The 10,935-nt window shown below is 45.3% G+C and overlaps 2 protein-coding genes across 2 annotated transcripts; one reads left to right on the top strand and one right to left on the bottom strand.

Moving 5' to 3' along the window:
* The first annotated feature begins 3,570 nt into the window (after positions 1-3,570).
* On the top strand, positions 3,571-4,949 carry LOC119271242 (F-box protein At5g49610-like). The gene has a single exon (XM_037553149.1). It carries the CDS (start codon positions 3,661-3,663, stop codon positions 4,768-4,770), a length of 1,110 nt encoding a protein of 369 aa, XP_037409046.1. The 5' UTR covers positions 3,571-3,660; the 3' UTR covers positions 4,771-4,949.
* Positions 4,950-8,987: 4,038 nt separating this feature from the next.
* On the bottom strand, positions 8,988-10,097 carry LOC119267177 (fasciclin-like arabinogalactan protein 11). Its single transcript, XM_037548525.1, has one exon. It carries the CDS (start codon positions 10,027-10,029, stop codon positions 9,241-9,243), a length of 789 nt encoding a protein of 262 aa, XP_037404422.1. The 5' UTR covers positions 10,030-10,097; the 3' UTR covers positions 8,988-9,240.
* Positions 10,098-10,935: the final 838 nt, after the last annotated feature.

The following is a 10,935-nucleotide window of genomic DNA, read 5'->3' as shown; positions in this document are numbered from 1 at the left end:
GCGAGTCATTCAACAATTGGATCATGGAATCAAGATATCTACCTATTATATCTATGTTGGAGTGGATAAGATGCAAAATTATGGTGAGGATACAAGAATGCATTACCAAGTGTTTGAAATGGTCAGGAATCATATGTCCAAACATATTTAAGAAACTAAAGCAGAATATAGCAAGATCTGGAAATTGTCATGTGCTCTGGAATGGAAGAGATGGGTTTGAGGTGTTAGAGCATGATAAATACAAGTACATTGTGAATTTGCAAACTAGGGTTTGTTCTTGTAGATATTGGCAGCTATCTGGTCTACCCTGCTGCCATGCAATAAGCTGCATCTACAAGAGCTCACAACAGTTGGATGCATACATAGCTGAGTGTTATTCCATTAAGACTTACAAGAAAATTTACTCTCATGTGTTGGAGCCATTGGAAGGTCAGTCAAATTGGCCGGTTGCTGATCATGTGAGGCCCCAAGCACCTGGTTACATCAAAATGCCAGGCGGGCCAAGGAAAGAAAGGAAAAGAGAAGAAGGAGAAGCACTAAAAGGGATAAAAATGAGTAAGGTGGGTGGACAAATCACCTGCAGTTCATGCAATAGGACTGGCCATAACATGTCAAGTTACAAAAATAATGTTGCTGCAACTAAGCATCATGGAAATGCACATATTGTCAGAGAAAGGTCTAGGAAAAGGAAACTGTAGAAAGAAGCCTATGAGGCAGAAACTTCAAAGAAATCAAAGGTAATGTGGTGAACATAAGTAATTTCAAATCTTTACTACATTGTCACATGTCGTATTATACCCAGATAGTCCATAAGTTTTAATGTGGTACACTGTTTCATGTGATAGGCTGAAGAAGTTGCAAGGCAGGGCAAGGGAAAGGCTGTAGCTCAAGACCTGCAAGTGCATGAGTCCAGAAGACCTACAGGAATTCAAATTAGGGAGCCAAGTTTACAACCAAGCTCACTGCCGGTGTCGCAACCAATCTCGCAGAAATATGATAAGCATGCTCTAGGCAGCAAGGCTAGACCAGCAAAGGTTCAGAGAAGTGCTGCTACTCCATTTGTTCCAACTAAACAAGTTACAAATTTGCCACAACACTGTGTCTTCAATTTAGCTGCATACAAAGAAGCTAAGAAAGGCAGGGCACGGCCTTCAGTTTGATGTTGAGGAGTCATTTTTGTGTCAAGAGTCATGTCGTGTAATATATATACATATATGGAGTCATGTATTCTCTGTACGATCAAGCAACTATGTTCTGTATTATATATCAGGTTTGTCACTTCAGATGATCTTTTCATAGTTGCATACAATATATTTGTATTTTTTGTAATATTTGGTTCAGTGTAGATGATCTTTTCATAATAACATACAATGTATTTGTATTTTTTGTAATATTTGGTTCACTGCAGATGATCTTTTCATAACAGCCATATCACTGGGATTTTGCTTTGAACCAAATTATGAATCTTTTCATATCATCATAGAGTATACAATACACATAAGAAGATCAGCCATAACACTGGGATTTTGCATTGTACCAAATTCCAAATATTTTCATAACACTTCCAAGAAGCATTGCACTGAACAAAAAACTAATTCTCGACAGATCTAATGGCAAGAAACGGGTTGAAATTAGTTTATGGGGTCCATATGTTTATTTCAGCAAGATAGGAACATCTATTTGCTATAATGTACTCTCAATTATGGTGTATTGTGAAATACATGATCTTTTGGAACAGTTTACTGTCAATTTGCTGTTATTTACATTCTATGAAGTACATGATTTTTTCCTAATATAACTCTGTGAAGCACAAAAATGCACAAGGTGTGCTGCCAGAACTGTACAAGATAGTACTTCAGGGCTTGTACAAGTCAGTACTGAAATTGTACTGTCATTTTGGTGCACAATCATTGAACAAGATAGCAAAATTTCATTCAGGGCATCTACAGTGAGATGATTTTTTCATAACAGCATACACTATATTTGTATATTTGGTTCGCTGTAAATAAAACATAGTATTGCATACATGAGAACACATATAAGAAGATCAGACATATATTCTGAATCTTTTCAGATCAGCATACAGTATACAATATACATAAGAAGATCAGCCATAGCATTGGGATTTTGCATTGTACCAAATTCCAAATATTTTCATAACACTTCCAAGAAGCATTGTACCAAATTCTGAATTTTGCATAACAAGATACAAGACAAATTCTAAACCCTTTTAACATCATACATTCTGAATTTTGCTTAACAACTTACAAAGAAAAACAATATACATAAATGACTCCCTATTGGACTTAATTTCTCCAGGATGCTTCTTTTTCTTCATGACAATAATTCCCAAAAGTGTGAAATGACAAAGCAGAACAGAGCAAGCACAAAGGACAGCTGCAGTTTCCAAATCCTCTTCTTCAGGACATCAACTTCTCCACGATGCTGACTTCCAAATCACACACATACGCATCTAGCATCTTGTTCTTCGCCAAGCTGGCATTTAGCAGACCATTTTCATTCCTTGACCATTCCTTCAATCGATACACAACATCCCGCAAATCACCAGAGCATCCTTCGGAACCTCACCGTCCGGATATAAAAAGCAACGAGCTCCTGTAGGAGAACAACAACGTTGATTATTAATTTGATCCCTCCTTCCAGCGAAGACCGGGCGACGTAGCGCTGTTGCAAGCTGAGAACGCCCGAACACAACCGCAGAGTGCGCATGCAGGGCGCGGCGCCGCAACAGTTTCACTGCTACACGACGGACGGCTCAGTCTCGGCCATGGCAATGCGTCGTGCGCCCAACGGCCGGGCGGGAGACTAGTAAATTTGAGGAAACGCCAACAGTGGTCGGCCGTACGTACAGAGCCATCGTCGGTGGCCGCTGCCACTTGTATGAGCTCGCGATTCCACCAACGAACGACACCAGAAGCGAAGCAGAGCGACAGCGGAGATGGAGGCACACGCATCTGGACACATGGCTTCGTTCCTTCGGGGACGAGCAAGCGGCAGGCGACGACGGCAACGGCGGACGGCGGACGGCGGACGGCGCCTGCGATTGCCAAGTCCTAGCGAACGAAAGGGGAGAGACATTTCTGGAGGCGACGGCGCTCTGATGAAAAAAGAAAGGAAGGAGACGAGGTGATAAAAAGAAAGAAATGAGAGAGACAACTGACTAATGGGACCCACTCAGCGTTTTTGCCCAGTCAACGTGTAATCTGCATCATGGGGGACAAAACCGCTCTAGATTAGACAGAAACCACTCAAGGGGGTTATTAACCCGGTTTTAGTAATTTCAGAGTGTTATTTGTCCCGGTTTTGAGTTCAGGGGGTTATGTATCCTAAAGAGTGGATTTGAGGGTGATTTGTATACTTCTTTCTTTTCTATTTTTGCGAGAACTCACGCGTGCCACAAAACTGGGCCAAGCCCAAATGCAGCCGTACTATTGTCTCCGGGAGAGAGACAGAGAGGAAAACCTACACTCACTCCGCCGCCGTCACTGCCACAACTCCACACCCCAACTCCGCGCGCGTGCGAGAGAGGATCGAGAGCTACCACCCGGGTCCGGCGTCCGCAGCCGGACCGCGCCTCTCCTCCCGGTTGAGGTCGCCACCACTCGTCAGAGGCGGATCGGGAACTCCCAGCCCGCGACCATGGCGGAGGCTGCAGGGCCGACGCCTCTCCTCGACGGCCTCCCCGACGAGATCTCCATCTGGGAGATCCTCGTCCGCCTGCCCCCCAAACCCCTCCTCCGCTGTCGCGCCGTCTGTCGCGCCTGGCGCCACGCCACCTCCGCCCGCGACTTCCTCCTCGCCCACCACGCCCGCCAGCCCTCCCTCCCCCTCCTCTTCGTCGACGCCGACGACCAATCCTCCATAGACATCATCACATACGACCAACGCGCAGCCGACAAGCTCCACTCCGTCGCCCGACTTGACGCCCCCTCCGGCGTCTCTCTCAGGGCCTGCTGTGACGGCCTCCTCCTCTTACGCACCTGGAATAAGAGCGCCCCATCTCTCTCCATCTGCAACCCGGTCACTCGTCAATACGCTCCCCTCCACCGGCTCGATGGCTTCAGGCTCTTGGGGATGTACCCGCACAGCCCTACGGGCCAGTACCGACTACTGCTGTACCTGGCCCCGAGGTTCGAGGACGATGCTCAAAGAGGTTCCTACGTCTTCACATTGGGCTCCGACCAGCAGCCGAGGCACATAGCAGGCCCTGATGCCAAGGAACTCTTGTATTTCCGCGGATCTACCCTTTTCCGTGGTAGCCTGCATTGGCACACGGACGGGCTGATAATGGTATTTGAAACCACCGTCGAGTCGTTCCGTCAGATGCACTCTCCAATTGTTTCTGACCATCGCAATGGCGACCTGTTTGAGACGAGTGATATGCTTGGCATGTTCAGTCTGAATGCACAAGCTACAATTGTTGATATCTGGGTGATGCAGGACTATGAAGGTGAAGTCTGGGCCTTTAAACGCCGGGTTGAATTGCCGATCGCAGAGATCATGGTGCAATTTCAAAATTCTGGAGATTGTTGGGAGCTGATGCCTGCATCTTGTTATGGTGATGTGCTCTTGCTGGCCAAATTTGACGACGACTGGCTACTTCAGGTTGACATTGATGGCAAGTTGGTTGCTAGTCTCCACCTCAGTTTCCTCCGTCCTACTCGACTTCGGCTCAAACAGTCTCTAGTTTCACATAACTTGTTTATGGCACTAGAGGGTTATGTTATCAATTCTTCGCCTTTCATCTGACCGAAGGATGTTGAGTATGGTGGTGCTTTTTTTACGGGAGTGTGGTGGTGCTTCTTAATGGCCTAACTCTTCGTATCCACGTGAGCTGCAGTATGCATTAGCTTGATCCTCTCTATGAGCCCACTAGCTTTATTTTGTTGATGTATAAATTGTTATGATCAAGAAGCTCTAGCTGTTACGGTGTTACCTGTTTGCTTTATATTTTATTTGAATACCCTTTTGGGCTGAAGTGGCTGCTGTGAGTGTTGATGCTAAAATTACAAATCATTTGGGTTAGAATCTGAAATGTTTTCCAATTGCTCTGACTCATGCCTCTGTTTTCATGAACTTTAAGTATGGACTTCTTTTTTCCCCTTTAGAGTTTAGATACTGGTCTTATTACTTTCTTAGTACTCAATAGTCAATTCTAGTCAATAGTATTACCTCCGTCCCAAATTACTTGTCTTGGATTTTTCTAGATACAGATGTATCTCCCAAATTACTTGTCTTGGACTTTTCTAGATACAGGGAAAATCCAAGACAAGTAATTTGGGACGGAAGGAGTACTTAATACAAGACAACAAAGAAGGAGTAGCTAGCAATTCTACTTGCATCGTCTGTTTTTATTGTCCTGTCTGTTTATCAGTGTCTTCTTTTAGAGGGATTACCCACTCCTCTTCTAAATACTAAAATTTAGAAAAAAAAATGCATGTGCTTCCTGTTCCTTTCTTTGTAGCTTATGATGATTTGATGCATATTATCATCCTTATTGACCAGCAAGCAGCACCTCAACTTTTACAAGAGTTGGGAGCACTACATTAATTTCTCATTGGAATTTTTTGTTGCAACTCATTCTTGTTCATTGCATTTGGTTAGGTATTGAAACATATTGTTATAATTCTGGCTTTGCATTGCATTGTTTGGAATCATAATTTTCATTTCACTTTAGGTGCTTTCCATTTCAAGGAAGAATCTATGTTTCTTGTTATGTTCAATGATGTGATAGAATAGATGTTATAATGTACAGGCTCGTATCGAAAACTATTAAGTGGTTTTGGTCAGCTTTTGAAATAGTTGGCAAATGATCTGCGTCGTGTCTTTGTTTGTCTTTGAACTGAAGATTTGTCTTGATTTTTATCGAGGTTTCTTTATTGAAGATCATTCAGTGGTTTCTCTCAATACTAAATATTTAGCCAATATACCACCGGTTTCCTGTTTATAGTAGCTGGTGAAGGGCGGATTGTCCTCTTTGTTGGGTAGCAATTCAAACCTGATTTTCAGAAGAGCTTGGAGTGTTGTTTGTTAAATTACATGATTTCATTATAGCTAACTTAGTGAGATGTTCTGTTGCAATTCATTCTTCTTCGTGTATCTGCTGCATCTGGTTAGGTATTGTGAAGTTTCGTTATAATTCTGCATTTTGCTGTTGCATTGTTTGTGATCATCTCTACCATGATCTCAGGTCCCAGATTGTGTTCTCCTTGAGACAATGTAAGTGTCAGCTGTGTTCTTTTTCTCTCTATAACCACGCAAGTCCATGTCCAGTACCACAGTGTCCGCCCCACCTTGCCCATTGTGTTGGTGGTCCCTTCAGCGAAGCTTGCAGTCAAGGTTCGTGCTTGTCGGTGGTCTCACGGCTTGCACTACTACAATATCATGCGTCTTGTGGCGGATTTTCGTTGTCAGTGCCAGTCAGGGATAAACAGGGTCCCGTTTAAGCCCATTTATCGGTCTAACAGGTCAATAAAGTTTTTTTTTGAGAAAAATGATCTATCGAGCAAACTAAAACTAACTAAACAGGCTTTGCGAGTGTTGTTTATTTGCCATTTACATCTCTAGTGCCGGTGACACTCAGTTGATTGTGTTTGCTCCGGTATCACATTGTGGGGACTTACGGCTCGTCGGCAGGTGTTGTTGTGTCAGCCTGCAAGGTCTTGGTATTTTGATACTCTTTGACGGCGCTCATCACACTCCTCCCAACATATTTTTAGGGTTGTTCTAGTGGTAATGGAAGATGTGTACGTCGACTCCAGTTGCCTCCGCTGAGCCGTTCTGGGACGTTGTCGCAGCCCCGTGCCTTCTTTCTGATGTCCGACCACATCGCCCCTTCCAGCGCGTGACCTCAAGATAATAGTGATGGCTGTGAATCGTGTACATGACACATGATTCACATTATGTGTAGATGGATCTGATGGCGGAGCTAATGTTTTTTTTTATGATTTGTCATCGGATTTGAGTTTTGAGTTCAAGAGTGAAACCATAAACGCCGAAGAAGACAAGGTAATAGTGATGGTTGTGAATGGATAGCGGCAACTGGTACGAAGAGTTAGGGTCAAGGATCACAGGTTGGTCGTCGGCAGTTTCACCGGAACAAAACCGAAGGCCACGAGAAGCTCATGCGTGGCTAGTTTATGCCAGTGTACCTTCCCTCTGTACGTGTTCCGACGACACTTTCGCATGACCGAACGACCGTTCCATCGAATTGCCAATGACATGGAAGTCAATGAACCTTTCTTCGAGCAACGGAGAAAGGTTGCCGTTTTCTTGGGATTCCCCCTTTTCAAAGTGACCATGGCACTTCTGATTATTACACATTACTCTCCCATAGATTCATGTGATGTCAATCTTCAAAGGGCTAAATATACGATCATAGAGTGTTTGCTGAAACCGAGGTGAGGGTTTATGGTGAGGAGTATATGCGAGCACCTGCCGAGGACACGACAAGGACTCTAGCGACGCATGAAGAAAAAAGGTTGGCCCAAGATGTTAGAGAGTGTTGATTGTATGCACTAAGAATTGCCTTGCATCTTGGCATGACCAATTCATCAAGCATTGCAAGGATCCGATGATAATTTTGGAAGTTATTGCCTCCAAACATTTGTGGATCTGACATTGCTATTTTGGGTTGCTTGGATCTCACAATGACATCAATATCTTGCAAAAAAATCTCATTTATTTGCAAGCCTAAGTGGCGGTACTTCTCCACCTTGCAACTTCACGGTGAAGGGCCATCATTATGACAAATGCTACTATCTAGCCGATGACATCTATCCATTTTGGTAAACATTTATGAAGACAATTTCTAATCTCGAGAGCAGAGAACATCAACATTTGACCAAGGCGCAAGAGGCTCAGAGAAAAGACATTGAGAAGGCAGCAACCAAGGTTTTGACTTGTTCGGGGGCCCGCTCGTTTCTACAACAAGGATGTCTTGAAAAATATCATGATATGATGCGTGATCATATACAACATGACCATAGAAGATGAGAGATATGCCAAGCCCCATTGACTATGAAGGTATTGGCACAACGGTCAGGCATTGTAGGCACACGTATCGCATTCAAGCATTTTCTGGAGGCGTACTGAAAGATTGAAGATCGGGCCTTCCATCGTTAAGAGGATCTCATTGAGCATCATTTGCAGCTAGCCGGGAGAAAGTGTGTGTTTTTTAAAATTCATTTTTTTCTTGAACAAATTATTTGATCTGATTTTTGTTAATTTGGATTATTTTACGTATTTAGATTAATAGTTTGTAATAATTATTTGATCATCTCAATTATTGCAAATAGGGTAGAAAGAAGAAAACATAAAAGAAATGAAGGCCGCATTACGGCGATTCGATGTTTCACAAAGCATCCAAAACATTATGAAGCAGGCGTTGCCTTGTATTTTCTTACATCTAAGGCGTTTGTCCAAGTGTATTTGTGTTGAGAACTTGAGATTCATGCAGGAATTAGAGGAATCAAGTTTAAGTCACATGGCTAACATCATGTATTTTTTGACATAAGAAAATGGCATGCACACATATGTCTTCCACGTCATCTGTTTATACAATCTATAGAAGATGTGTCTTTGACAAAAGATATTGCGCATGCCTCTGTCAAGCAGACGCATAGTCCATGATAAACATACCAACCGCCCTATAAAAGGCAAACTTAACCTAGTTTAAATGTTTAGGTCTTTTATGGTAGAACAATCCTATCGGGGTTCAAAATTTAGACTTTGACAACTGGTGCTCGTATTTTCTAGATTTATTTCAGATTATTTTCGGCCATACTCATTTAGTGGTAGGAGACGTTCTTGTCGACCACGGAGGCGCATGTGGTGACTTCGTCAATCTCAAAATAATGCGCCAACTCGATCTCTCGAAGATGCTCACGGGGTTAGGGTGTGCGTGCATGCATTCATAGGGGCGAATGTATGTACGTATGTATGAACGTTTGTACCGTGTTTAAAAAAAACCACACTATAAAAATATGTATATTTATTTAGTAACAACATTACATAAAAATGTGACTCCCGTAATAGTACATTTCACTTTACATGTCCCTAGCAATTACTACATAGGTATATAATGAGCTGAAATAATGAGAACAGATCAAACCAAAAAGACCAACACCTTTTGAAAAGAAAGTGAGCAAAAAAAATATCGACGTGCATGGATCTAGACCTCAGGTTGGGGCTCGCACTCTCTGATCGGGCGCGGCACTGTCACAGCAGCCCCCACCAGACGCAGGCTAGGAGGCCAAGCACGTGAACCACCGCGACACCACCCCCTGTGACGATCCGCGCGGGCGCCGCGAGGGACGTGTCCGTCGACGCTTCGGCCTCGGGCGCGTCGGCGACCGTCGAGGTGGGCGTCTTCCCCTTGGTCTTGGTGGGCGCGAGCGGCGCGGGCGCGGGCGCGGGCGTGCCGGCGATGGCCATGGGCAGGAGCACCTTGTTGACCTGGTAGACGACGAGCTGGTCGCCGGTGTAGAGCGTGTTGTCGACGGTGGCGTTGACGACCCCGGTGGTGATGTTGACCTGCTGGCCCTCGGCGGTGACGTTGAGCGGGTACTGGCCCGGGGAGGTGCTGCCGGCCTGCGTGCGGAGCGGGTTGCTGACGGTGTCGAACTGCGACATGGGGATGGCGGTGGAGAGGACGTGGTACTGGATGAGCGCGTTCTTCTGGCTGTCGGAGAGCGAGTTGAGCGTGCCGGAGGCGAGCGAGGTGAAGGCGTTGTCGGTGGGCGCGAACACCGTCATGCCGCTGCCGAAGCTGTTGTTGAGCTGGTTGTCGATCTGCGCCGCCACGCCCGTCGACTTGAGCAGCCGGATGAAGGTGTTGAACTGCCCGGCCTTGGCCAGCACCCCCGTGATGTTCGTCGTGCCGGCGGCAGGAGCGGGCGCCGCCGGGGTCGTGGGCGTCGTCGGCGCCGCGGGCGCCACCGCCGGGCCCTGCGCCGACGCCGCGATCGCCACGGACAGAAGGAGCACAAGTCTCTGCATGGCTGCCATGGTGCTATGTAGACGTGCAGACTCGATGCGACAATGCGAGTGATCCGAGTGATGGCGTGGCTTATAACGAGATGGGTGGGCCGTCGGGGAAGAGGAGTGAGGGGGAAGCATCTACTCCAGCAGAGAGGTGGTGGGTCTTGTAGGGTTTGTGTGGGGGGTAAGTGAGTGTGCCATTACAGTTACAGGGCACCAAACCCTGAGGTGAGCTGCCAAGGTGGAACAGGCTAACCACCTACTAGCAGCTGGCTGGCCGGGTTGCTTCCAGGAGCAGCAACTCCCCAGTGATCTGATTTTTCTTCTTCTTTCCTATCCTTTTGACAATCGGAGCTGTGGTGATGGTGATTTTGAGCTGGACAATGCAATCAAGTTTTATTTGGACAGGAGCACCTGGTTTTTCCATGCCATGCATCTACACGAGCTGGTTTTGTTCTTTCAGTAGGGCCTTAATTAGTATTATTACTAGTTGATTAGCTGAAAAGTGCATCCAAAAGAGGCACACATGCGTGGGGGGCCAAAGCTTGATTGTTAGAGGAGGATCCTAGCCATGGTAACTGAAAGCTTATGCTGTTAACTGGGTGATCCAATTAATTATTAATCAGATAAAAACAAATGCCTAGCATTCGACCTGAAATAACCGTTTGGGCAGCGAGCTTTTGCTTAAGAGAGGGACAAGACACATGCAATTCTGAATCTATACGTGCATGCAAGCGGAAATCCATATGATGAATAGTAAATTCAGACAAATAGCCAAAAAATAGAACATATGAAAATTTTGCACATAAAAAATGAACAAGTTTTATATGTGTGCGCAAACTTTAATGCCAATATGACATTGGGGGAGCTCGGCGCGGCAAAGACAAAATCAGTGCTCCAAAATCGAAAATCTGAACCTTTCTACCCCCCCCC

This window comes from Triticum dicoccoides, chromosome 3A, assembly GCF_002162155.2.
Source record: "Triticum dicoccoides isolate Atlit2015 ecotype Zavitan chromosome 3A, WEW_v2.0, whole genome shotgun sequence".
Lineage (NCBI taxonomy): Eukaryota > Viridiplantae > Streptophyta > Magnoliopsida > Poales > Poaceae > Triticum > Triticum dicoccoides.
Note: the sequence above shows the minus strand (reverse complement) of the source record. Positions and strands in the feature narration are given on the sequence as shown.